The sequence below is a fragment of the Drosophila busckii genome, chromosome X (assembly GCF_011750605.1).
Source record: "Drosophila busckii strain San Diego stock center, stock number 13000-0081.31 chromosome X, ASM1175060v1, whole genome shotgun sequence".
NCBI classification, from domain to species: domain Eukaryota; kingdom Metazoa; phylum Arthropoda; class Insecta; order Diptera; family Drosophilidae; genus Drosophila; species Drosophila busckii.
Window position 1 is genome coordinate 5,797,648 of NC_046608.1, and position 27,876 is coordinate 5,825,523.

The window sequence follows — 27,876 nt, forward strand, 5'->3', positions numbered from 1 at the left end:
ACAAATTAAATATTTATGCAGTTTCTTTTGCTGGTTGAGCAAGTTTTTCAGTTTGTGTGCTTGCCACAAAAACCACAAATAAGCTTTTTGTTATGCCTCAATTCGGACTTTGGCTTGTACCAATGGCAAATAAGGTGTTGATCTATGAATGACGACGAACCGCAGAAAACTCAAAACTAGAAACTAGGGCCCCAGTTGGCAACGACGGCGACAGCGCAGATTTCTTATCAGCAGCAGCAAGAAAACAAACGTACAAAAAAGAAACATCAAATAAAACAGAATTCTCGACAATCGGAATCATATAATTCATTTTTTAAGTGCATTGAAGGCAGAGGCGATAAAGCATCAAGCATTTGTCAGCGCTGTGGTGTGAGCGAGATAGCGCTAAACGCACACTGTGTGTTTTGTGAGTGTGTGTGTGTTTGTGTGCATGGGCGTTAGGCGCAACGGAAGAGGGCGTGGCAGCCTATACAACGTCGAGTGCCAAAGTACAACCAAGTGGCGTGATTATTATAAATGCTTATTTTAATGTTGTTATTGTTGTATTATTATTTCATTCTGAGTACTGATCTGGTTCTCATTTTATTTATTTGTAATTATTGCAACTGCATTTGGGCAGCGATAAGGAAGCAACTCTCAGTTTCTGTTGGTTTGAACCCAAAGTCAAAGTCTAGCCAAAATAGACACTACACTGCAGAATATATGATATAATTAATTAATTATATATTATAACTGCTAATTGTGCTTACATATTTTTTAAAATAATTTTTAATTCAATTAAGTGTTGCAGCGTTAAGTCAAGCAGCTTTTGTCAGCGCAGCCAAGCAGTTGATCACAGCAAGCAGCACAATTTAAAGGCTGACAAGAAGCTAAGCGCTCTAGCTCTGCAGCCTTAAAAAAGCAAAGTAAATAAAATGTTTTTTTTCTAACTATTTCTTTGTTTATTTGATTGAATTTGTATAAGTAAAAGTAACTAGTTTAAAAGTATATATTTATATATAATATGTATGTATGTAACGGCTAGACGAACATTTCAAATGCCTTAAGCACATTTTAAAAACCATTTCGTTAAATCATTGTAAAACACTTGGTTAAAACAATAGAACCATAAACTAAATTATAACTGAATTATTATTATTGTATGCAGTTTTTTCATAAACTAAATTCAAGTTTTTATATACTATTATTGTTTGTAGTTTTTCGTTCATAAGTGTGACTTAAATATTACGGTTAATACATCAGTTTTTCTGTTATTAGTTTTATTTAGTAAATATTTATAGGATTATCTTAAGGTTTAAATTAAAGGATGACGAAAAATGCTGCAGCTGCCAGTTGTAATATTGAAGAACAGTAGGCGCGTACTGGGCGTGCTTCATAGCCCCCTTTTTCACATATGTATGTATACTTATCACAGTACGCCCAGTAGATGCACCACACAGATGGCCACAAGCTCGTGTGGACTCGTATCACGTTTTGCCATAAATTTTATGAGTTTCACTTATCGTTTTCCGTATTTTGGCCTATTTTTGCTATTAAAGCACTGATTACATTGAGCTTTTTTGTCAAACACACAATTCGAATTGTTATTGTTGTTTTCCCAGCAGCTACAGTCCCCAGCAAGCACAGAGATTTTATGGCTTTGCAGTCTGCGCCGCCGCAGCCAGATTGGAAGCATTGCTAGCCGCTGCAGCCTCAGCTGCCGGCTCCACGTTACTATTGGGCTGCAGCAGCTGCATGAAGTGTTCCCCGAATACGGCATGATTGTAGGAGACGAGACGCCGGAACGAGGCAATAAATGCAACCAGCTCCTCGCCAAAGTCAGTAAAGCCCGCAGGTGGCGGCGGTATGTTGCCATTGGAACGCAGTGCAACACGCACAAAGCCATCCAGACGCTTGGCTAGATGAGCAAATTAATTAATGCGTTAGCTAAGTGCTTAGGCAATAGCATTTATTCAAAACTTACCCATTAAACTGCGCACTGGCGATGTTTTGTTGCACAGTTGTAGCACCTGGGCCTTGAGCTGCTCCTGCTGCGCATCATTGAGTGGCGACTGTTGCTCCTTAACAAGAGACTCGTTGATAAAAGCGCGTATTTGTTCATAGCAGTTGTCGATGGCAGCGCTTATATGACTGCAAGTAACATGCTTAATTTAATATACAAACTATAGAAGTAATTGAGAATGAAAACCTACTCCTGTTGCTTCACATGTTGCATGAGTATGTCCAGCTGTTGCGCCAGTTGGATGCGATTCTCACGTCGCTGCGAAATGACTGGCACACTCTGTGCTATGGAAATCAGCGAAGCGCAGAGTATAAGACGCTGAGCGCGCCAGCTTAAGCCCTCGAAGCGTTCCTTATCGATGCGCAGCAGCTCGGGGAAGTCCTTGTCTGCCGGATAGTCAAGCAGCTGCATAAAAGCATTGTAAATAATATCATCCTGACTATTGCAGCCAGCCCGATGACGTTGCAGCCAATCCTCAGTGGCAGGAAAGCCAGCTAAAAGTAATTACTCTAATTCATAATTGATTCATTTGTTAATTTGTTGTACTAATTACCATTGCCATGAAACTCTCTTAGATAAGTGCTGAACTTTTGCTTTTCATACTGTACCGAATTGGCTGCAATATCGCTGCGTGCCAAGGACAATAAGAAGTTGGCCATATCCAGTTTCATCAGCGACATAGTCTCTAGTATGCCACGAAATGTATCCACCACATCTTCAATCTCACGCAGCTTGGCCACAGCATCATCCCTTGCTGGACAGCATAGATTCGCCAGTAAGTTGATGACAAAATTAGCATAAGCTCTGAAATCCAAGGTTCCACGTTCCGCCTGCTGTTGTATGAGCTGCTCATCCAGCGCTGCATTAATGCGTCCCATTACGCTCGCATTCTTGGCGGACAGCAGCTGTGGGAAGTCCTCTTTGATTTCGCCCAGCAGACGTATAGCCTGATCGTATGCCGGGGGCTCCCGATTCAGTTGCTCACGCAACAAGTCCCAGAAAGCCTTATGCACCATCGTCTTGATAAGTCCCTCCAGACTGTAATAAATTTTAAAGAAACATATATTAAATTAAGAATTAAATAATTCCTATTCTTATGTATGTATATTTTATTGGCTAAAATGTTTTGCATATATTTTATAATATATATTTATATTATGTATGTATTTATATTTTTTATATATTTTTCAAGATATTTCTTGAACATTTCTCAAAGCATTTAAATTATTGTTTGAATTGATTTTATTTAAAATTAAAAGTGAACTGACTGAATCATCAGTCAATCAGCTTCTAGAAGCTACCAGTGCTTTGGACAAAGCAAAGCTTCGAGAAATTTCCCCACGCATATAAACAAAAGAGCTGGCGCGAGAAAGAGAGAGAGCGCATATGCTTGACTCACCTATCCATTGGCGGTTTGTATGGCTCCAATTTGAATTCCGGATTGAGTGCAATTTCATGGGCCAACTCCATATTCTTCAGATTCTTGAACATGCTTGCAACCTCATCCATGGTTACAATTTTGGGTGGACTGCCATCCACACTGGGCAGGATAAAACGTGATAAGCTATCCGTAGACCCTTCACTATCCGTGCGTATACGATCAGCATTATCCAGCTGATTGCCTGGTTGTTGTTGTTGTTGTTCGTTGTCTTTGTTATCCATTTTAGACTTCACTGCTTCACTTGGCAATTTCCTCAATTAACAGTTTAGCTGTAAAAGTATTAAATGAAAATTTTCAATGTATTTCCGGAATCAAGCTATTGTTGTTCAAGTTCAGCTTCAGCTTTGGATAAAATGCGTCTTAAAAAAATAATGCAATTGTATGCATGTGTGTGAGATGACAAAGAAACAAAGAAAGGCACAACCACCTTGCATGTAACACACACACAATGCATACTTGTAATTACATAAATTTATATAAAATTTATTCACATTTTCTTTTTAAACATGTTGCAATTTATTTATTCTTCAGCGTTGACACAGTTTCCAAAATTAACTTGGAAAATTGCACAATACACACACACACAGAGAGCGAAGCTGCGACATAAACAAAGAAACAGCAATAAAGCAACATATGAAAACAGAAATGAAACAATTATTTTCTATTGCGCAGCAGCTGAGCTGCAGCCATCTCTTTCTCTCTCAGTCTCTTTGTGTACATACATATGTGCAATGCTTGGGAAATTGTGAAATGAATACAAGGACAGTGATTGGGGTGGCTATATGATAAATATAGCTTGGCACAATTATTAAATCTACATTCACTTTTTTAGCCTTACCACATGCAACACACTTTTTTTCCACTTGCACCGAAAATTTTTTTTTCAATTTCTTTGTTTTTTTTTTTTGTCAATTAATTTATTAACACATATTTTATTTAGTTTACACTAAACGGCTGGTTGGTGCCAAAAACAACGTCCTCTGCGTTTACGAAACAATAATGTACTGTAATTAAATTTACAAAGCTTGTTGTGTTTTGGTTTGCATCCGAAGTAGTGCTGACAATTTAGTCAATTTCACGTCAGATTTAGCTAGAAATCGAAAGCGTTAAAAGACAAAATGTTAATAAAAATATCGATATCATATCGCATTGAATATCATATCGTTTTATATTTAAAATAACGCCAAGCAAGTCTGCCAAAATCCACACACTGCGTTACAAATTAAAAGGGTACATATAGAATTAACAGATGGCGCCCAAATTAAGAAATCCAGCAAATCGTGAACCCACCTGGATCACCGACTCGTGCAACTTTGTATCAAATATCATATCAGATACAATGAAAGATTTAAACGACGATAGTCTCGTTAAATTAACAAGAACTGAGCGCAAGATGCTCGTCAAACTGGAAGCGGTTTGGCTAAACAAATATAATGGAAACGAACGTTTGCCAGAAGCACAATCTTTGGTAATAGCGAAGAAACCACCGCGCAAGCGTCGCGCTGCGGTACTTAATCCAGCTGCTGCCAAGAAGCGTGCGGCGCGGGATAAACAAATACCTGATGATCCTAGCAGCGTAACTGATGATGATAATGTAATATATCGGCTTAATGTGTCCCGGCTAAGGCCACATTGGCGATTCCGCGTTTTTGATTTGAAAATGACGGGGCTGCAGTACAAACAAAAAAACGAATTGTTATTGCCATTAATAAATTGGAATTCGCTCGAAGAAATTATGCTATTGCCAGAAGAAGAGGGTACGGCCTTATTGCAACAACGTTTCGATGAGATGGTTGCAGTCACCGCAGCTCAACAAGAACAAGAAGATGAAGATGGAGATGGAGATTAAGCTTATTAAACATGTCAATAATTTTTCCATGTTCTAAAAATAGTACATTTATCAGTTCTTATATGTATTTTATGTTATGTTCCATACATAAGTTGCGTTACAATAATCCTTATAATGTTAATACAAGTTAAACATATAAAATAAATAGAACATATGTTAGTCGACTTATTACAATTAAGTTTTCAATTGTTTGCAACACTGGTATGTAACCTAACGGCATTTCTGCGAAAGGTGAATTTGCCAATTAGACTGATCTGTCTTTCAGTTCATTTTGTGCATTCTACCTTGCATAGTGTCCGTTTAAGTGTCGGTTAATTTATTACGTCTATAATTGTTAAATGTTTAGCTTGTTATAATTAAATAAGAATAAGAGTGTCTGGTAAAACCAGCAGCGCTTGCTCTGCAATTATTAAAACAAATGTAAGTTTTCGCAAGCAAATTGCAAGTGCGCCAAATTCAACATAACCTCAAAAAATGCAACAATGCACGTGTGCGCAACTTTAATTTTTGCAGGGCCGCAAACCTAAAATTGCGGACAGAGCATGTGCGAACACAGTGGACTGGAAGCGGCGGCAGCCACAGCTGGCGGACGCTTTTGTGCCTGTGCGCGGGAGTGTTGCTCATTTGCGGTGCGTCTTTTGCCGCCGCGACGGGATCAACGCACACGCGGTGCCATGCAGAACAATTCCAATGCAGAGACGGAAGCTGCATCTTACAGGCGAAGATGTGCGACGGACGTAGCGACTGCACTGACAACTCGGATGAATTGGACTGCGGCAAGACCAAATATTCAAATTAGAAAGCAACAGTAAACTTAACCTAATTTTTTGGTATTTTTTCTTTCTTCATTTAGACTACAAGCGTTGCCAGGGACCGCATTGGTTCCCGTGTGCTCAGCCACACGGTGCCTGCCTGGCAAAGGAACTAATATGCAACGGCATTGATAATTGCGTCAATGGCGAGGACGAGCGAAACTGCCCTGGACGCTCCAGCAGTTATTTGCAACGCAACTGCAGCAGCCATACTGAGTACATGTGTCAGGATCGTAGCTGCATACCATTGGACTTTGTGTGCGACGGCAAAGCTGATTGTGCGGACAATTCGGATGAGACTGCAGGCTGCAAGCAATCAACGAGCAGCTGCACCAATGGACACCTCTGTGCCAATGGACGCTGCCTGCAACGCAAGCAGTGGGTTTGCGATGGCGTCGATGATTGTGGCGACAATAGCGATGAGCGCGAGTGTGGTTAGTCAAATGTCAAATAGCGTCTTAGAGCTGAGATCGTGTCTTGCTATTCTATCTAGATCTCAATGAAATTCAGTTAGGATTCAGCTTTAATTCGTAATTTTTTTTGCAGATAAATTTTGCCAACCGAGTTTGGGTAAATTTATGTGTCGCAATCGCTCGCAATGTTTGTCACTGGATAAGGTATGCGATGGCCAGACACAGTGCAGCGATGGCTCCGACGAGAGCGAAACTTGCCACGCGAAACCCGACTGCAGCACCAAGACTTGTCCCACTGGTTCCACATGCCACATGCTGCCCAACAGCGGACCCGAATGCTATTGCCCCAAAGGTTTTCGCATGGCCAAGTATATGCAACGCTGCGAGGATATAGACGAGTGTCAGGAGCAGGAGGAGGACGAATCTCAGCAGCAGTGCAGTCAACGTTGTGAGAATACATCGGGTAGCTATCGCTGTTCCTGCGATGCGGGCTATGAGCTGAATCCAAGCGACAATCGCACTTGCCAGGTGCAGCAGGAGCATGTGCCGCTGCTGCTCTATACCACGCAGGTGGCAGTGATGGGCATGCAGCTGGACAGATCACTGCGTCCGCATGTCTATGGCGTTGCAAGCAATTTAAGCAAAGTGATAGGCGTTGCCTACGATGGCGATCACATCTATTGGACGAATATACAAAACGAAGCCGAGAGCATTGTGCGTGCCAAAGGCGATGGCTCACTAGCCGAAATCCTGCTAACCTCCGGACTCGATGCGCCCGAAGATTTGGCCGTAGACTGGCTGACACACAATATTTATTTCACCGATAATGTCATGCAACATATTGCGGTATGCAGCGCAGATGCGCTAAGCTGTGCTCCACTCGTCACAGAGGATGTACAGCAGCCGCGCAGCTTGGCGTTGTGGCCACAGCGCGGACTTATGTTCTGGACGGATTGGGGTGTTAAGCCGATGATCGGACGCGCTGCCATGGACGGACGCCAGGCGCATGCCATTGTCAACGATAATATCCACTGGCCCAATGGCATTGCCCTGGACATGCATCAGGATCGCATCTACTGGGTGGACGGCAAGTTGGGCAGCCTGCAGAGCGTGCGCAGCGACGGCAGCGCCAGGCGCAGCGTGCTGGAAGGCTTACTCAAGCATCCCTACGGCTTGGCCATATTCGAGGATCAGCTGTACTGGTCGGACTGGCATACCAAGAGCTTGCACGCGTGCCATAAGCATACGGGCAAGAATCATCGCGTGCTCGTGCGTGATCGCACCATTTATGCTGTGCACGTTTATCATCCTGCCAAGCAGCCGAGACTAGCGCATGCTTGTGAGAGCGCACGCTGTTCGCATCTGTGTTTGTTGTCGGAACCATCGCTGGGTGGCTACAGTTGCGCTTGTCCAGCCGGCATGCTGCTGGCGCCGGATCAGCGTCGCTGCCTGCAGCAGCAGAAGCGTCAGCGTCTATTCATTGGCGCTGGCCAGCAGCTGCTCGAGCTGGAGCACACCACCTTTGGTCGCCATTTGGTGAGCGCTTCGCACAGCTTGCCCTGCTATATACACGAGCTGCTCTACAATCCGCTGAACAATTCGCTCTTCATAGCCGATAATCTACAGCATGTTATATTTGTTTTCGATTTGCTAGCGACTGGAGCAGAGCCGGCTCTGCAGCCCTTGGTGCAGCACAATTTGGGCAACATCAGCGGCATGGCCTTGGATAGCCAGGCGCAGAATCTCTACTGGACGGATGCAGAGCGTAATGTCATCGAAGTTTATTCGCTGCGCACGCATCAACGCGCCTTGGTGCGTTTCTTTTCGGGCGGAGAGCAGCCCATTGGACTAAGTGTAATGCCCCAAGCGGGCTTCCTCTTTGTGGCATTGAAAGCTCGTCGGTATACGCATATCGATCGTTTGCCCTTGACTGGGCGTGGCCCGCAGCTGCATGTCTTCGAGCAGGAGCTGGGCGATGATGATATTAAATTCATTGCCGATACCGATGGACATACGCTCTATTGGTCCGACAGCGATACGGGACGCATTAGCTATACAAACTATATGAAGACGCAGGCTCAACTGTTTCGCGCCAAGCTGCGACGTCCTTACTCCTTGGCCTTGCTGCAGCAGGATTTGTTCTGGACAGAGATTGGCACACCGTCGATCTTTTGGACGCACAAACATAATATTGGACTGCGCAAACGCTTTGAACTGGAGCCCAATGTTGCCGGCGCCAGCGTTAGCTCCGGCCTCTTCAGTGGCGCGTCCGGAATCTTCAGGCATACGCTGCCCGCACGCTTGGTGCTTGCCGGCAGCAGCAGTTTACCCAGTGCCGCAACGACTCCTGCACATGCTTGCGTGGTGCACAATGGCGGCTGCTCGCACATCTGCGTTAGCGCTGGCCAGGATCACAGCGCTTGTCTTTGTCCGGCGGGTTATGTCTACAGCGATGCCAGCAATCGCACCTGCACTGAATCTCTGGACTGCGAGTTTCGTTGTCGCGACTCTGGCGAGTGTTTGACCAGCGCTCATCGCTGCAATGCTCATCAGGATTGCCTGGACAATTCGGATGAGCTCGATTGCGCGACAACAAAGCGCTTAAGGTTTCGCTGTGCTCTCCAAGAGTTTGCCTGCCACGATGGTGAGCTTTGCCTGGAGCGACGCAAACGCTGCGATGGTCACAAGGATTGTCATGATAATTCGGATGAGCTGCACTGCTCGCAATTTGGTGAGTTGCCGCTACAGTGGCACTTAATTATTATAATGCAATTGAATTTGAAATTTGTTTTCAGATCGCAGCAAGCTTTGCCATCAGATGCAGCATGCCTGTGACAATGGCAAGTGCGTGGACTCGAGCGTTTGGTGTGATGGTCAGGACGACTGCGGCGACAACTCGGACGAGCAGCGCTGCTTGGCAACGGAGACGCATTGCACTGTGGGGCAATTTCAATGCAGCAGCGGCTCATGCATTGCCAGCAGCTGGGAGTGCGATGGTAAAATCGATTGCAGCGATGCCAGCGATGAGCACGACAAATGCGGACGGAAACAGTGTGCGCCGAATATGCATCGTTGCCTGCTCGGCCAGTGCTTGGATGCCAAATTAGTTTGCGATGGGCACAACGACTGCGGCGATCAATCCGACGAGCTCAATTGCAGCGAACAACCAAAGCTGGACATAAGCTGTGGCGATCAGTATCAGTGCAGCAGCAATTTGCGGATTTGTCTGCCGGTGACGGCGCGCTGCAATGGCAGCGCTGAATGTCCGCGCGGCGAGGATGAGGCCGACTGTGGCGAAATGTGCAGCATCTATGAGTTCAAGTGTCGCAGCATTGGGCAGTGCATACGCCAGGAGTTCCGCTGCGACGGCGAACGCGACTGTGACGATGGCAGCGATGAGCAGCACTGCGAGCAGCGCAATGCAACGACGGCGGCGCAGTCTTGGGCAAGTCAAGGACGCGCCTGTACCTCGCAGCAGTTCGATTGCCATGATGGCGAATGTGTGGATCTGTCGCGTGTCTGCAATGGCTTCGCCGACTGCAGCAATGGCCATGACGAGGGTGCGCAATGCGAGAGCGCTTGCCGTCCGCCGCAGCTCTGCCAGCACAAGTGTCAGGCAACGCCCGCCGGCGCCATCTGTAGCTGCAATCCAGGCTATCGTCTGGACAGCGATCAGCGCAGCTGTGTGGATATTGACGAGTGCGCCGCACAGCCAACGGAACAAGCCTGCGCTCAGCTCTGCGAGAACACGCCCGGCAGCTATCACTGCCAATGCTATCCGGATTTTATGTTGCGCCAAGATCGCACAAGCTGCAAGAGCATTGAAGCGCGCGCTGCCCTGCTATTCAGCAGCTACGATGAGCTGCGCAACATGACGGAGGAGCCGGTTAGCCTGCAGTTGGCCTGGCAGGCCAATGATACTGCCATCAGCGGCTTTGATGTCGACTTGCATCGTCAGCGCGGCTATTTTAGCAGCAGCGAACAGCAAGTGCTTTATCAAATGGATTTGGAGCAGCGCACGCCACGCGCCGCCTTGAGATTGAGCAATCCCAGCAAGCTTGCTGTCGAGTGGACAACGGGCAATGTGTATGTCATAAGCGGCAGCGCAGCCACCGAGCTGCGCGTCTGCAACTTTGCAGCGAAAATGTGCGCGCGACTGCTGCAGCTGACGCAGCCGCATCTGACGCTCCAAGCGCTGGCAGTGGATGCCTTGAATGCGCGCATGTTCTATGCTGCCAAACGCAGTGAGAGCTATCAGCAGCCCAGCAGTCAGATCTATATGGCGCGTCTGGATGGCAGTCGTCGCGAGCTGATGCTGCGCAAGCAGCGCAGCTATGTCACAGCGCTGGCTGTGGACACGCATCAGCAGCTGCTGTACTTCACCGATCTGCACAGTCGCACGCTGGAGGTGCTCAGCTATAAGTCACGCAGCGGCGGCTTGCAGCGCCAGGCGTATGTGATGCTGCAGAAGAGCAATGCAGTGATGCACCCCACGGGCTTGAGCGTCTACGAGAATCATGCTTATATAGTTAACATGGGCTCCAAGGAGGCTGTGCGTTGTCAGCTCTATGCGCAGCGGCTATGCACTTCGATTAATCTGAATGTGTTAAATGCACAGCATATTGTTGTTGCCGGCATCTCGAGACAGCCGCTGGCAGCTGCGAATCCTTGTCAGCATGCCCACTGTGCTGGCATGTGCGTGTTGGCCGCCTATGGCTATGAGTGTCTCTGTGGCGATGTCATTACACCCGAGAGTCAGGCTTGTCCGGCTGGTAGTACTAGTGAACTCAACATGCCCAGCTTTGGCGCTGACTCTTCCAGTTCGAGCTCGTCTTCGTTTTGGCTCTTTGGCTTATTTGTTATATTTGGACTTGTAGCCGCTGGCTTTGGGTACATGTACTATCAGTGGCGACAGCGTGGTCATCATCGCGATCTCAACATTAACCTGCATTTCCAGAATCCGCTGGCCACGCTGCTCAATACCAAGCTCCAAGTGGGTACGACGGAACTCCCGCTCCAAGACACCAGAGTGCGTATTACCTCTACTAGCTTAACAAATTAAATACATTTGCTTATTGAATTTGCAGGCAGGTAACTTACCAACGGTGGTCGGAGATGGAGCAACAGGAGCAGGAGCAGGCGGCTCCCTGCCAAGCATCCTGGAGCATCTTGAAACACCTAGCGATCATGGCAGCCCCGCAGGAGACTACAACGATGATGTACATGCACGACTTGTGCCATAGATAATTGTATAGATAATTTTTTATTTATTTTTGTATAATTTAAAAATGATCTAACAAACACAGCTTAATTATTTACGTTGGATCATTTTCAAATTTCGCGCCATTCCACAGTTTCTGCTTCAGTTAAGCGTGTCATTTAAACTGTTAAGCTTGCTTAGCATTATTTATAAAGTTTATACATAATATTGCATATTAAATTATTAAAAGCTTACAATGTGTACAATAAATACATTATTTATTTGTAATTTATTACAAATTTAATGATCGTACAATTCAACAATTTTCTGCTATCGAAATGAATTCACTGTTAACTCATTTGGTACTGTAAGCTTTTATTAACAGCCGTGTTGAATAACATAAAAGTTTCTAAGCACGTGAGCTTTTATTAATAACAGTTAATCGTTAGTTAACTGTCTTATTAGTTATTGCACAGAATGCTCTTGTTTTATAAGCTTTTAATAGCTTTTTTTCGTTCGATAGGGCCTTGCTCGATTTTTGATATCAAGTAATCGAGCTGCGCCTTGGGAGCAAATTAACAGCGACTTTACACACTAGAGCTTGGAAAAGTTTGTTACCAACCATCGATGATTTAAAATTCGATGTTGGAAACCATCGATGTTTCCGATATTTGAAAATAAAATCAACGATACATTGCGAAGTTTTAAAATACAAATTTAAAAAAATTTCAATAAATTATAACAATTTTTATATCACAGCCCTTTCATAGGAACAATTTTATAAATAAATATGTGATATAAAATATATATACATATATAGATATATATAATAAAGAAAATCACCAAGGCAATAAGAGCCTTCCGACATATACATATATATATATATATAAATTATAATTTGTATTTACAAACAATAGCTTATCAACTACTGAAGGTTTGGGCGGGATCAATTTGCCTGCTTTACTAAATAAACGGATATATCTTTTCATTTAAGCACAAGGTGTGGGACTATGACCAAAAGATCGTTGCAGAGTAACTTACTTACAAGATATTTGTCCATAATAACTTCATTCATTTTATGCCTCTCACACCACCACAATATAAAATCACGCTCCTTTCTGTACACAATAAATGTATAAGAATACTTAGGTTATAATAACAAAAAAAATTAAGGTAATATTGAAATCGCTTACTAAACGTTCTTACCAAGTTGCTTAGTTTTTAAAAAAGGTAAGCATTGGTTACTAAGCAAACTTATCAAAACATCGATGTTTTCAAATCAAACATCGATGTAATCGGAGTCAACGTCGATGTTGAAAATACAACATCGATGATTGAAATTCTTTGATACATCGATATATCGTCGATGCATCGATGTATCGTGCAGGCTCTAATGCAAGAGTGTTGGTCAGCAAAACAAATGCTCTAAAATTGTTCGCAGTACTTCGCAGAATTTTTTGCGTTTCCTGTGCAATTAAACGTAAATAGTGAACATCTGCACTTAAAGACATGCCAGATGGTACTTTTATATCAATTGCACTTGCCATTTGACAACAAACCTTTATTGGCCTAAGCCAATGTAATATGTGCGCTGTGTAAGAGAAGGTCAGAAAAATGAACATACAAATGTAGATGCATACATATATGTGCTTGTGTGTGTGTGTGCGCGTGTGTGTACTAGTCGCTGGTGCATAAGCAAGTGCGTGTGTGAGTGTGCGAGTGTCTGCCGTTGCGTATGTATTAAGAAAATAAAAGTGAAAAAAACGAACTTGCAGACCGATTAACCACTTATTCGAAAGTGCACAGTAAGCCTTGTTAATACTTATAAAGCAATAAAAACCCATCTATGTATGCGCATAATGCCGATGTGTGTATATGTGCGCGCATTGTATATACATATAAATGTACAAACTTGTAAATTGCTACAGTAACAACAACCAAAAAAACTGTGTGGCAAAATGACGTGTTTGCGCTAGTGTTGCCACTGACAACAGTCCAGGCTATCGCGCAGGGCTGTCAACGCGCGTGTGTGTACTAGTATTAAACGCACTGATGCAAAAATTTGGAAATGGCGCTTCTTTTAATTATTAAACCCCACCGAAAATAGTGCCTATTAATATTTTAAGCCCAGTCCAGACGACCACTGCCACTGAAATAGCTTTCAAAGCGCCCAGTTAGTGTTTGCGTGTGCTAAAATGCAAAAGAATAAGATAAATAACATTGGCAAAAATCAGCAATTAGAGATGAGCGCATGCTAAGTAGCGTACATCTCTATTGCGTATTTGCCTGCCTGCCGTATTGTGAATGGCAGCAACTGGCAACAGATTTTTTTTCGACAAGTTAATTTCATATATTTTCAACGATATTATTGTTGTTTCTAATTGTTAAATTATAGAAGAAGGAACGCTGTGAACTATAGTGTGCAGACGGCAATAATTTAAATGAAAACATACTAAGAATTTGCATTGCGAAAAGCAAACGTCTTGCGAAAAATCAACAACAGCTGCAACCACTGTGCTAAGTAATATTTGTTGAATTAACAAAATACAAATACAACAATAACAACCTTAAGTCTATAAGTGTCTGTGAGAAAAATAGAAAAGTTACACTCGACAATAATTCAGTGCGATAGCAGCGACATCAAGAAGCAACTTTTCAGCGAAAAAAATCACCTATATGCGTAGTAACTGAACGCGCCACAGCGAGAGAGATAGAGAGACAAAGCGAGACAGAGGAGTGCAGCAGCGGTACCCTTTTGGGGGGTACGAGCAGCGCCTGGCAACGGCAGTAGCAGCACGCATCGTCCTTTGGCAGCAGCAGCAGAAGATTAACTATTCCTGTGCTGGTGAGTGTGTGTAGATCAGTCGGATCAGTTTTGTTTAGTTTGCCTTATTTGAATTATTATGATTATAAATGATAATGATTGTTGCAGGTTTTGTTAACCAATTTGAATGGCATTTCGTTGTTTGTTTGTTGTTATAGACCACATACGATGAACAATGAACAAATTGGTGTACCATCAATATCATCGACTTCAGCAGCAACTGGTGGCGCTTTAAGTTCCCAGGAGCAGCTTCTCAAAGCCATATCAATAGGCCACGATGCAGGCATCAACAATGCCACCAATGATGATGAGGATGCAAACATTGCGACATTGAATTCAAACAAAATACAAGCTGTTGTACCGGATACACCAATTGTCTCCATAGCGGGTGGGACGCTCAGTGAGAGCACCTCGACCACTACATCAACAAAAACAACGCCGACGCCCTATCCTCAGGAGCAGCTGACTACTTTGATGTCGCACAATGTAAAGCAGGAACAACATCCTACCAATAATAATGACGACCGTAAACAGAGCCCCGACTCAGTCAGCAATCATAACACCAGCTGCAACAACAATGCCAATGTTGATGCTAGCCCGAATCAGGCCGCGGCTACCGAGGCCGCCTTTGCCAATACCGCCACCAGTACCGGGACTGCCAGGAGTAGGATCGCGAGTACGCATCCCAATCTAAAGCTATCGCCATTGCTGAGCAAATCTGGTCAGCCGGCACCCGAGGTGATTGCCGCAGCGACTGCATTGCATCAAAGACGCGGCGCCACCACCAAGGGGAAGACCCAAGACGACCAAAATGTTGGCAAGCGTCAAAAGAAGAAAAAGGTTAGTTGTCTTTACCACTAACGAAATGTAAAATGTCTCATTGATGAGCTTAAATTTTATATTTCTTGTACATGATCATCACAAATGTTTGCTACGTTTTCTACACTAGTCTTTATATTTCAATGAATTTTCACTGAAAACTATTAAATTATTATTATTGACATACATACAATACATAAATATGTATGTATATTCACATACATATATACATACATACATCCATCCATATGTATGCTTATCATTTGCTGAAAGTCGCACGTCATATCGCAGTGTTAAATTTTGAATTACATATCCAATAAAATCATCGGCGCAAACATTCTATAAATATCGACATCGTTTACTCACTCACTCACACACGCACGCACACACACAAACACACATACCAAATGTTTTTTCTGTGCATATGTGTATTTTGTACAATTATACTCGAAAGTTATTTACTCATATATTTCGTTGTTTATCTATTGATCATATTTGTACATATGCATGTACTTTGTATCGTTTTGTAAATTGACAATAAAATTTATTAATATATGAAAGTGCACTAATTTCAACATTGTATACAATTTTTACGATTGTAGTGAAGTGTTAAATTTTTCAAAATACAAACTGTCGCTTTCAGTGTTGCAAAGCGCAGCTGAATTAACCGTTATGCTCTTCTTGATATTCAGCAAATAAGCCTACATGAGCTCAAAATATGCGCATTTTAATATACTCTACACCATATACATACATGACAAACTGAAGAGCGCATTATAAGAGTCGCATATGCCGACGCCTTGTACTGCCCACTTTTCGGGAATTGTTCCGTTAGTTGTCAGCCATTAATCCTTTTCTATGCATGTGTGTGCGTGTGGTTGTCGTTTTAGTTCTGGACAGAGATCGACAGCGGTCGAGTGTGTGAACTTGCGCATAAATAATTTCATAAACTTTTTATCATTTGAAGCGAGTAAACCGCAGTTAACTGTAGTTTTGGTTTTCTTTTTATCAGAGAACGATTTGTTTTTGTGGTTGGCCCGGCGCATACAAGTAAACCGCACACGCAGTATTTAATTTTGTTTAATTATTGTATGTATTTATTTTAGCCAGCATAGACATACATAGAAACAAATAACGTGTATATCTATGTGTAAATATATAAAAAGTGAGGGCATTGAGCTAAAATTGTTTAGTCTCCAACTTCAGTTTCAAACTGCAGCTCCCGTTGCTTTTTTACGTAGAAACACACACACACACACACACACACACGCATGCAAAAATATTTGCGTTGTTTTGTTAGATTGAGGTTAAGTGCATGTGTTTCGTTTAATAATATTGTAATCTCTGCTTGACAGACAAAGTACGATGCTTGGGAGGACAGCGATTTTAATGATCTCGACGATGCTTCATTGAAGAAGCTGCTCGAGGAAGCTTATTGGTATCGCAATCCTGGCGATAGAAAAAACAAAAGCGAGCGTTTTTTGGTAAGCGAAAAAGTCAAACGTTTTGTATTGCAGCTACTAATTTGTTATTGTTATTGTTTAGCAAATGCTCAAAAAGGCTGAGTACGACGAGGAGAACTCTTATCGTGCCATCAAAACCTGTTTAAGCGCAACGCACAACAGCAGCAACAATAACAACAGCAGCAGCACCAGCACCACTGCTGGTAACAACTACAGCAGCAGCTATCATCGCAGCGCATCTGCTGCACAGCGTCATAAGCAGGGTGGCTCCTTGCAGGATCTAGTGGAGGCGGCACATCGCAGTGAACTGGCCACTACATCGGCGGCTGCAGCAGCAGCAGCAGCGTCCGTAACCCAGCGCTTCAACTGTGATTATCAGCTAGGCGGCAACCGGTCCAATCGACGCCAGCAGCAGCATCAACAATTACTGCAACAACAGCGTATAAGAATAAACAACAACAATAATAATAATCATCACCAACATCATCATCACCACCACAGCAGCAGCAGTAGCAACAACAACTCATCTGTGTCAGCGCGACAACGCGAGGGCGGCAGTCTGCCAAGTAGCGTTAACTTGGAGTCTATCAGCATGGATGGCAAGCTAAAGCAGTCGCTGGGCGGCGAACATGCATCCACAGCAAGCGGCCATGGCCACGGTAAGGGCAGCTCCAGCAGCTTGCCCACACAGCTCAGCGAGGCTCAAATGAGCTTGATCAGCACACAGTTCGATATGGATGAGGATGATACAGCTGCCAACGATCAAATGTTGGAGGTACGTCCTTAAACTTATAGATTTTAGATTTATAACAAGCAGAGTGCTAATTCATTTGTTGTAAAGCCAATCTGCTTTAATTCTTAGTTAGACTTGGAAGAAATCCAACTTAAAGTTCATTATTTATAATGTGCGGTTGAGATGTATAACAAAATGACTGCAAAATCAATAATTTCTCTTAAAGCCCAAATTCTTCATTTTGAGCTAATACTAGAGAAGACCTTATCCAAATTATATTAATTAAAAGGCAGCTTATCTACTTCATATTAAATCCACACGGCAGTTTATTAATAATCAAGCTTAATAATTTCCTAAACTATTCAATATAATTGAACTCAACGAATATTCAGATTTCGCTTTACTCGTTATTTGTTACTCGCTACTTCTGTTTTCTCAATCGCTGCGCATGTGAATAAACATTCTCCAATTCGCTTGCCATATAGTACACTGAACAGAGATCGCATATCCATAAATAAATAAACATATTTTCTTTCTACTTGCTTTATGCAATCTTAATTTAGGAGTCAGATGTCAGTAAGAAGCTTAAACTGTTATCTAATGCCAACAATCCCTCCATGAGCTTTAAAACAGAGAAGCTGTTCAACCAGCAAATGCAGTTGCCCGAGTCCAACAAGGACTCTGGTGGTGCTGCCGTTCAAGAGTTCCTAATTGATGATCCGTTGACCTTCTCTATGCTGGAAATATCCGCTAAGAATCAGCAGCTGCAGCAGCAGCTACAACAGCAGCTGATGCAACAGCAGCAGATGCAACCACAATATTTTCCGGCAGGACCGATGAATGCTGCTGCCTCTGGCATCGGCGGGCAGTTCACGATCACCATGGATGAGCAAAGACGCCGCATCGATCCCGGCTATGTGTCGCTCAATGACAGCTACACCGCCTGTTCGTCCGTCTATGGAGCCCCCAGCTGCTCCAATGCCAATTCCAGCGAGGCTGCTTCAAAAGCATCGAGCTGCGGCAACAGCGCCGATAGTGATCTGCGTCCGGCCAAGATGGGCCGCATGATGTCCGCCGCTGCGGCGGCTGCTGTCGCTGCCTCACATGGCGCCAAAGCCACTTCGGTAAGTCCAAACACAGTCAGTCCAAAGTGTTTTTCAACTTACATTTTTGCTCTCTTTGCTCTGCAGCGACAGTTCGATGAGAACGGCAATGCTCTGAGCGATGCCAGCCTCGCCTCAAGCAGCAGCAGCAGTGGCGCCAATCAGTTCCAAACTTTAATCAGCAACTCCATGGCCGCTGGCTCCAACTCCGGCCAGCTGCAGCGTTCAAACGGCATCTCAACGCAGCTCGCAAGTGGCTCGACAACGGCAATGGCAGCGGCTGCTGTTGCTGCCTCGCTCAACAGCCAACTGCAGCAGGGACCGATGATGGCTGGAGCTCTGATGGCGGCCCATGGGCAGACGAAGCTCAAGTTGAAGAAAAAGTCGCAGCAGGAGCGCAACACAACCACCGTTGATGTCATGTCGGTGGCTGGCTATCGTGGCAACGATCCCATCGAGCAGTTGGTCAAGTATATTGAGAACGAGGAGAAGAATGGCATGCAACAGCAGAAGAAGAAGGAGCGCAAGCAGAAGCAGAGCAAGCTAAAGAAATGCAATTCGCTCGAGGAGCTGCGCAGCTGTGCCAAAATGGAGGTCGATGAGCTGAAACACCAGTCGGCGACCACAGATCAGATGATGCGGAACAGCAAGAAGAATGGCAACGGCAACAGCAGCAGCAGCAATGGGAAACATAACTCGGCCTCTGTGGCAGACATTAGCAAGAATTGCAACAAGGAGCAGCAGCAGCAGCAACAACAACAACAACAACCAGCAGCGCAACCAGCGACTGGACGCAAGAGCGAGCGTCGCTCTTGGGGCACCGAAGAACTGCAGTATCTGGGCGAGCCGCTGAGCGCAGTGGTCAAGCCCGCTGCCACCGCTGCCTGGGCCGAGTGCGCTGCGGCTGAGTTGAGCGCTCATCCCATAGTGCCAATGCCCTTGCCGCTCTCCGAGCTGGAGGCTCTCAACACGGTGCTCTGCGAGACGGCCGAGTTCCATGTGGTCACCAAGAAGAAGAAACCAAAGAAACAGCGCGCCGTCACCATGGACGATGCAGCTGTCGCAGCTGCCGCTCACACCGGCGGCAACTTGCAGCGCATGCAACAGATTACCAAGTCCGCCTCCTCGAACATGATGTCCCAACGTCTGCGTGGCAGCATTGACTATTACAATAATGGCAACCACTATGCAGTGAAGCAGCCGCCGCAGCAGCAGCAATACCAACAGCAGCAGCAGCACCAACAACAACAGCAGCAGCAACATCAACAGCAGTCAACTGCTGCTCAGGATAATTCACGCCGCAAGTCAACATCGTCCATGCCGCCGTCGGAGAAGTCCGATTCCAGTGATCTCGACTCAGTGCACTCGCTGCCAATACAGACCGGCAAGAAGAAGAGCAACAACAAGCGCACTGTTGCTCCAGTCAAGCACAACAGTAACACCAACAGCCACAACAAAACCAACAGCAACTCGTCGCCGCCTGCTCCCATTTCCTATGCCGACATAGCACGCAACAAGCTCGAGGCTTTGGCCAATGCTGGCGATGACTTGGACACTGGACACAATGAGGTGCTGCCGCTGCCAGAGGCGAAGCCCAAGTTGAAGGCCAAGCAGCGTCCAGACTTTCCCGAGTTGCCAGGCGCCACCGTCGTCATCGCCACTGCAGCCGCCGCCGCCGCCGCCACTAGCAGCAGCAGCAGCAGCATCAGTTACTCCCAGAGTCTGAATGCCACGCCGCCCAGCAGCGGCAGCAGCGATGCAGAGACTACACCAGAGACAACGCCCAGCGTTACTGTAACGCCCACAACAGCAACAGCAACTGCTCCAACAACCACATCGACCTCCAGCAACACAAACATTGTCACCACAGCCAATGTTGCCACCAGCACCAACTCAGCTCCGCCGCCAGCGCTGCAAAAGTCACGCAGTGTGGAGCATGATGCCAGCGGTTATAGTTTCAACAGCAGCAATCTTGATCTGCAGTATCCGGCGCTGGAGAAGACTGTGAAGCGGCACAGCGCCAGCAATGTATCGCTGCCCGCCAGCAACTCTGCCCTGAGCTTCAATTTTGCCGCCGCCGCACGTCAGCTGACGGACAAGTCTAGTCTGGATGCCACTAGCAGCTCCACGTCGAGCAGCAAGCTGAGCCTCAGCAGCGCCAGCACTAGCAGCGGCAGTAGCAGCAGCAGCATCAAGTCCAAATCAGCCAGCAAGGAGCTGTCGCCTAGCGCCAGCAGCAAGAAGGACAAGCCAGTGATAAAGCCTAGTCAGGAGCTGGAGGAGCAGGCGCCGCCACCGCCAGCGCCAGCCAAGGTAACCGCTGCCACACAAACTGACAGCGCCAAGAAGTATTGCAGCAGCAACAGCGGCGCCAGCAGCAGCGCCAACAGCAGCAGCAGCAGCGGTTCAATGTCCTTGGGCTCTGGGCCAAGACCTGCTGTCATTATACTCAATGATGATCGCGACTCGGCGCTGGGCAGGCTCAACAACGAGTTCATCTTTGGCGACTTTAACGAGGACGAACTGAAGCTGTTCGACGATGCCGGCGAGAAGGACAAAGCTAAGGATAAGAAACAGGCGGAGGACAAGCCTTCCAGCGTCAGCAAGCCCAGCAGCTCATCCGACAGTGCCAGCGCCAACTCCAGCGTCAGCGCTAGCACCTCGGAGCAGCAGCTAAATGATTCGGGCGCTGCCTCGGATGTGGTCAACAGTTCGGCCTGCTTGGATATGCTGATGATCTCAGGGCAGGCGGCACAGTCGTCGCCCAATACCGCCAACAACTCATCCACATCCTCGAGCGCCTCCAACTCGACCAGTGTCTCCACCTCCTCCAGCAGCTCCACGCTCAGCAACATCAGCTGCACCGAAACGATCAAACAGCTGGTCAATCAGTCCAGCGACAGTGGCATCTACGCCCAGCAGCAGCAGCAGCACCAGCCCAGCAGTCGCTCCAACAGCGTCCAGAATCTGCACATCAAAGATCAGGTCAATCACTTTCTGCGCAAGGCCAACAGCACCCAAAGCAGCTGCAGCAGCATGGATGAGCCGTTGCCGCAGCTGGAAACCTGCAATGACATCGAGGCTGCCATCATAGCCGCAGCTCGTGCCGCCGCCGCCGCCGCACGCAGCAGCAGCTGCAGTCGCAGCAATTCACAGGAGCAGAAACAGGAGGAACCAAAAGTAGCGCAGCCGAAGGCCAAGCCGAAGTCGCAGCAGGCGTCGCCGGCCAAATTGAAGTCAACGCGGCCAGCGATCTTGATGACCTACAGTAATGCAGACGCTGCCGAGGATGAGGCGGAGCTCAGTGAGCTTAGCTTTGTGGCGGAGCTCAAGTCGGAGCCGCCCGTGTGCGAACCAAATCGAATTCCAACTCCGCCGCCGATGCCGCCGAACGCCATGCGCCAAGCTCTCATGGATAACTCGGAGCTTATCGTGGAATACATCAGCAGCTGTAAGTGAAATCGAATGAACACTATGTGGTGGGTTAACTCATCATCATCCATTTGTCTTTACAGCCTGGAATGCCATAGTCAACAGTAAATATGTGACCTTCTACTGCGAGCAGGAGGAGCAAACAATATAAGCGAAGAAGAAGCTGCTGGAATTAATTTGATGAGTCTCGCCAAAAAATAAAAGCATATATATTAAGTTATATATATATATATATATATATATATATATATATATTTATTAAACATACGTAAACATTACAATCGAAACGATGCGAAATATAAAATGAAATGCACAGGAAACAAAACAAATAAGAAATAAACAAAAAACGTAGAAAACAGTTTCGAATTCGTTGCTTTGAGCAGCTTTTCCTCTTTCTATATATATATATATACACTACATATATATATATATATATATATATATATAATATATCTGTCTGTTTACACATATAATAAGCTATATGTTTGTATACTTCTAATATTTACTATAATACGCTTTCTAAGCTTATATTATACGATAAATATTGATCACCACTGGAAGCCTCAGAGATATCAATAAATAAACAAACTACACACACACGAATACACACACACACACACATAAATATACTATTAACAAGTGTAAGCAAATTATTGTTTTAGTTATTAAAGTTATGAGAGGGGATTTGCCCTCCAAACATAACTGCAAGATGCAAATGAACTTAAAAGAAAGTAGAAAGTGTCGAACGCATTGTGCGCATCGATCGCCAAGCTTCGTACATTAAATATATTTGTAATTGATGTATACCCTACTAGTATAAACAATAAGTAATGCACTATGCTAATTATTAACTATATATACTTTTTGCTTTGGTTTTCTGTTAGGCAAAAGAGAGAGATAGAGAGAGAACGAACGCACGCGCGAGCGAGAGAGAGAGAAAGTGTTTTATTGTTAATCGCTTTAGCGCTTCAAACATTAAGCAACGTTTATTTATTTAGCACTTAAAACGCATTTTTGATTAATTCTATCTAATATATAAATACTATTTTTTTTTCGTGTTTTTTTTTTCATTTAATATTTTGCTGGCCAAGTTGAAATAATTTCGCTTAGCATAAGTCAATAAATAAGCAAGAATGTAATAATTAGACTAAAGACAACAACAAACTGATAAATGAATGAAACTCGAGTTTTGGGTCTGTGTGTGTGTGTATGTAAATACAAGAGTTGCGTTTATATATTTATATTTTAAACATAAATAAGTGTAAGCTAAAGTAAAAAAGAAAAAAACAAATAACAGCGGCCATAAGCCGTACGAGAAGTTAACTAAGTACTAAAAATAAAACTAAAATTAAATAAAAAAAACTCACACACTTCCCTCCTCAGTCGACGAAAGCAGTTCTAAAAGGTTTTTTAAACTTGAGAATAAAAAATGAAATATATAACTTGCAACACACAAATCACAGCAACTCAATATATAAAAATTAATAGACTATATGTGGTAGACTTAGCAGCAGCATACTTTTTTTTTATATGTATATGCATACAATAAATATTAAAGCAAAAAGTTTAAATAATGTATATGTAGACTAAGCTGAAATAATGTTAAAAAACAAAACGCATGTCGAAAATGAAAATGAGCTCTAAAACATCATGAAATTATTTAAATACAATTATTAAGATTAATACAAAGCATATAAACTAAACAAGTGCAACAACAATGCGTGTAAGGGTTCATAAACTTTATTAATTGTTGTACATTTTCGAATTAAGTCAAAGTCAAATAAATTGCTAGTAAACAAATCTATGCATGCATCTCTCTCACACACATTGCAAACAATATATAGCGCCAGCTCTGTCAAGTTGGACGTCGATTCGCACATAGCCCAAAACAACAAATACAAAATACTATATTAATGCAAATATACAATATAAAAATAATAAAAACCAAGACAACTCTCGTTTTATGTATAAGTATGCGCTATACTGTAAGCATAGATGTGTTTATTATTATTATATGTGTGTGTAAGTAGCATTAGTTATATAATTAATAATAACGATTATAATAATCAACTAAATATTCACATTAATACGTGTGTATATTTCTTATTAACGACTTTCCAGTTGCGAGTGTCTTTAACAAAATAAAACAAAACAAACAAGAAAAGCAAAGAAATATGAAAATTCTGTGCACTACCGCAAAAGCTGAACGCTGTGTCACTCACTTAACCATACAGGGCATTTCTATTCCTGCTAGTTTTTTGTTTTGGAATTTATTATTATTAATCATTATGTGACTCGAGCTTCAGACCAAAGTAACATTATTAAACACACATGCAAACATATATGATACACATACATATGCATACACACACAATACACATGCAAGTAAAATATTTTTTAAAAATTTACCTATTAATATGTTTTATAGTTAAAAACGAAACTGCATTATTTCCGTCTTGTATGCACCTGTTAATTTGGTATAACGCTAAATCTAAATCTAAATTCTATGAAAACGAGCGAGACAGAAGAGGCGAGCATAGCCTCAAGGATAGAGAAAGCAGCGCCAGACTATAACCATACATATACTATGTTAACCGAAAGACAGCTAGAGCATTAGACTGAGAGAGCAATGTCTGCACATGCAAATATAAGCATATATATGTATATATATTTATGTGGCCAGCACCCACACCAAGCTATAATAATTTAAGAAAATAGTTTTAAGGGTGTATGAGAGGGTGTTTGACATTGAAATCGTAACTCTTAATCTATATATTTATAAATGTATACTTCTACTACTTACTAACTAAAAACTACTAACTACTACAATTACAATTAAAATCTACAATAACAATTGATACGAGCCCTACTAGGCGTTTAGTCCCTTTTCCCAAAAAGTAAATTTAACTTTAATACAAACCAACAAAACATAACAATATTTGTACATGCAAGAAAAAACAAAAACCAAGTGAAACTAAATGAAAAACAAAAACAAAATAATGCAAATGCACTTAGAATTTAAAAATATGAAACCAACTGTATGTGTTTTCGATCATAACTCAAACAGTTTGCATACATTGTATATGTAGCTGAGACCATTTGAGAACAGCAGCGTATTTCACGATGAAACACAAAAACTAAGAAAGAAAAAAAAAGAACAAAACAATTTAAGAAAATTATTTGTAGAAAAAACTGCAAAAGAAACGCAAATATTTAAAGTAAAGTACTTCATTGAAAATTGTGTTTAAATTATAATTAAACTGAGAATGTGTAACTCAATGGCAAATCGAATAAAAGAAATGACAAAATCCATAAGCTATAGCTTTTAATTAGTTTTGCATTAAAACATTTTCAAGTTCTAACGACATGTTTATCTTTTGCTATTCACATGTTCGAGTTTGAGTGGTAATCGCAGCACTCCACAATCGATTGTTATCGAACTTCAGTGCAGGAGCGCGTTGCTTTGAAATTGAAATTCAAACTAATGCTGCCTCATTGCTTACAGTTATAGTTGCAGTTCAGCTAATTTATTATTGTTTTTAACATGTTTAAGCAATTTCTCTACTTTACGATTTATTTGGCGCCTGCATGTTGTGAAAATTTTCATGACAACAACTTTGTCACACGCTCTTTTTGACTTGTCGACTTTCATGTACAAGGGTCTCCCTGTGGGTCAACAGACACACACAACACACATGTGTATGTACATATGTACATATATGTATGTCGATGTGCGGTTGATGAAGGTGTGATGCGACGACGACGTTTTCGTTGACCGTTGCGTTAGCGGCAGCGGTCACCTGTTACTTTCACTGCTGATATCGCAACAGCGAACACGTTTTATGTTTGTCCATGGGCAAACAATGGCAAAGTTATTAAAATTACAAAAACGCGTCAGGGCAGATAGGAGATATACACATGTACACATGGAATGTGTGGCGCAAAGCATTGCCGCTTTACCTTATCCAATAATCGCATAAATTAGCGATTCTCTTTGCAACAATCAGCGGAAGTCTTTTCACTTGACGCCGCTCTCACTTTCGTTGCTGCTGTCAAATATTTAATAATTTGTGCTAAAATGTGAATTAAATGCCCCCGTCGCATACATAATAACTAGCAACTGGCCAAAATAGCAGTCAACAGCGACAAAAGCATCAACATGTATTACAAACTAGACGCTGTGGAATGCAAGTGGAATGCAAAAAGAAAACGAAGTATGGACAAATTGACAAATGGACAGACGGGCGGGCGGCCAGTTTGACTGACAGCAGTAATTGAGAATTGCCTCTACTGTGTATATTTTTGTTGTTACTTATCTAGGTAATTCACACACACACATGCATACACATACTGCTACAGATTACGGTCGCCTTTGCCTGTTGCTGTGTTGTCGTCGTCGTCGAGAGCGCGCCCAAAAATGCAATTGAGAAAAAACCCACGCAATAACAAAAACCCAAAATAGACGCAGCAATAAAGCTGATGAAAAAACAACTACTACAATACGGCATGCCAATGCCAAACACAGACACACACACACACGCACATGCATGCATATGTACATATGTATGTGTGTTTGTCTGTAGACATACCACTTGCTGTGCTGTTGTTGTTTACCTGCGCCAAATGATGCCAGCGACTTGAACGTCGACAGCGCAGTCGCAGCATCTCTTACTGCAGTGCAAACAGCTGCAGCGCCATTGCATTTTTGGGCGTGCACTGAAAGAAAAGCGAAGCGAAGATAATCAGATAATAAAGATAATTGAAAAATGCATGTATGTATAACATGAAGAGAAATATTAGTGAGTTAATTATTTCAAGCTACACCAATTAAAGGGCAGTTTTTATTTATTTTTTTTTATTTTATATATATATATACATATTTATTTTATTTGTTCATAATATTGTTTATCTATTATTAATAAATTGCAATTATTTTCAATTATTACATAGAATCAGTTTATTATCAATTTGATTTTATGTGCATACATACATATGTTTATATATTTAACTGTTTATCGACATATTATTGTGTTCAATAATATGAATATTTGTTGTATACATAATAGTTTTAAATTAATTTCAATTTGATGAAGCAACGCTTTTTGTTATTTCTTTTTATCTTCTCGTTATGCATATATTTTATTACTATTGTGCTCAATAATGAAGCTATTTCTTTTTTGTATTTTTAATGTTTTTAAAATGAGACAAATGTGACAAGATTAACATATTAACAATTATAATTTTATGCAGAAACTCCACTTATATGTACATATAAAAATACTGCACTTATTACTGTTCTATTAAGCCATACAAATAGTCTTTGTATTTATTATCAACTTAATCTAATAACTTCATTCTTAATTGCTTAACTTTTCGCTCTGTGCATCCTGTAGTTCACTCCTGCCTTTGTCTTTCCACATACCAAAGTAGCTAAACAAGAAAAATATCAACAGGCTTCAGCAAAGCAACAACAGAGTGGACAACAACAACGATGAAAATAGTCGTACTGCACTTTATTGTTGTTGTTTTTTTTTTTTTTTTGTGAGTTTCTTCTCGTTTTTCAGCAGACATTTATTTTTGTTTGTTTTGTGGTCTTATCCAGCGGCAGCAGGTAGAGCAGCCAGGCACGATTGCATTTTAAGCGCTGTCGCTGTCTCAGTCGACGTCAGCGTCGACGTTGCGCTCAAGCTGGCTTTGACTCGGCTCGGCTCGGCGCGGCGGCTCTGTGATCAGAGCTGGAACTACCAACTTGGCGTTGCTTTGGCTTTGGCTTTAGCTGTTCATT

At 43.0% G+C, this 27,876-nt stretch overlaps 3 protein-coding genes across 5 annotated transcripts; 2 read left to right on the forward strand and 1 right to left on the reverse strand.

The window, feature by feature from the left end:
- Positions 1 to 1,166: 1,166 nt before the first annotated feature.
- Positions 1,167 to 4,447, reverse strand: LOC108606346 (T-complex protein 11-like protein 1). The gene is made up of 6 exons (XM_017996393.2): positions 4,282 to 4,447; positions 3,402 to 3,712; positions 2,556 to 3,040; positions 2,193 to 2,496; positions 1,964 to 2,130; positions 1,167 to 1,897 (listed from the first exon to the last, which is right to left on the reverse strand). The coding sequence occupies exons 2-6, from the start codon at positions 3,662 to 3,664 to the stop codon at positions 1,632 to 1,634; spliced, it is 1,485 nt and encodes a 494-aa protein (XP_017851882.1). The 5' UTR covers positions 3,665 to 3,712; positions 4,282 to 4,447; the 3' UTR covers positions 1,167 to 1,631.
- A 1,387-nt stretch (positions 4,448 to 5,834) lies between these two features.
- LOC108605378 (putative vitellogenin receptor) lies at positions 5,835 to 11,943 on the forward strand. The gene is made up of 5 exons (XM_017995047.1): positions 5,835 to 6,018; positions 6,146 to 6,538; positions 6,651 to 9,248; positions 9,313 to 11,546; positions 11,605 to 11,943. Exons 1-5 carry the CDS (start codon positions 5,835 to 5,837, stop codon positions 11,758 to 11,760), a joined length of 5,565 nt encoding a protein of 1,854 aa, XP_017850536.1. The 3' UTR covers positions 11,761 to 11,943.
- Positions 11,944 to 13,156: 1,213 nt separating this feature from the next.
- LOC108606345 (serine-rich adhesin for platelets) lies at positions 13,157 to 22,289 on the forward strand. Of its 3 annotated transcripts, XM_017996389.1 has the most exons (8): positions 13,157 to 13,322; positions 14,113 to 14,562; positions 14,650 to 15,381; positions 16,716 to 16,844; positions 16,906 to 17,598; positions 18,120 to 18,680; positions 18,747 to 22,110; positions 22,175 to 22,289. In XM_017996389.1, the coding sequence occupies exons 3-8, from the start codon at positions 14,710 to 14,712 to the stop codon at positions 22,240 to 22,242; spliced, it is 5,487 nt and encodes a 1,828-aa protein (XP_017851878.1). In that variant the 5' UTR covers positions 13,157 to 13,322; positions 14,113 to 14,562; positions 14,650 to 14,709; the 3' UTR covers positions 22,243 to 22,289. The 3 variants fall into 3 exon arrangements, with proteins under 3 accessions (XP_017851878.1, XP_017851880.1, XP_017851881.1); XM_017996391.2 differs by lacking the exon at positions 13,157 to 13,322 and having other exon boundaries at positions 14,065 to 14,562; XM_017996392.2 differs by lacking the exon at positions 13,157 to 13,322 and having other exon boundaries at positions 14,065 to 14,562; positions 14,700 to 15,381.
- Positions 22,290 to 27,876: the final 5,587 nt, after the last annotated feature.

Excerpts from the sequence above, each read along its gene's own strand:
- LOC108606346 (XM_017996393.2), bottom strand. The coding sequence starts at position 3,664 with ATGGATAACAAAGACAACGAACAACAACAACAACAACCAGGCAATCAG. Across the intron at positions 3,041-3,401 it reads TACAAACCGCCAATGGATAG|TCTGGAGGGACTTATCAAGA; the intron begins GTGAGTCAAGCA and ends AATTTATTACAG. Across the intron at positions 1,898-1,963 it reads GCCAGTGCGCAGTTTAATGG|CCAAGCGTCTGGATGGCTTT; the intron begins GTAAGTTTTGAA and ends TTGCTCATCTAG.
- LOC108605378 (XM_017995047.1), top strand. The coding sequence starts at position 5,835 with ATGTGCGAACACAGTGGACTGGAAGCGGCGGCAGCCACAGCTGGCGGA. Across the intron at positions 6,539-6,650 it reads TAGCGATGAGCGCGAGTGTG|ATAAATTTTGCCAACCGAGT; the intron begins GTTAGTCAAATG and ends TTTTTTTTGCAG. Across the intron at positions 11,547-11,604 it reads TCCCGCTCCAAGACACCAGA|GCAGGTAACTTACCAACGGT; the intron begins GTGCGTATTACC and ends TTGAATTTGCAG.
- LOC108606345 (XM_017996389.1), top strand. The coding sequence starts at position 14,710 with ATGAACAATGAACAAATTGGTGTACCATCAATATCATCGACTTCAGCA. Across the intron at positions 15,382-16,715 it reads AGCGTCAAAAGAAGAAAAAG|ACAAAGTACGATGCTTGGGA; the intron begins GTTAGTTGTCTT and ends TCTGCTTGACAG. Across the intron at positions 16,845-16,905 it reads ACAAAAGCGAGCGTTTTTTG|CAAATGCTCAAAAAGGCTGA; the intron begins GTAAGCGAAAAA and ends GTTATTGTTTAG.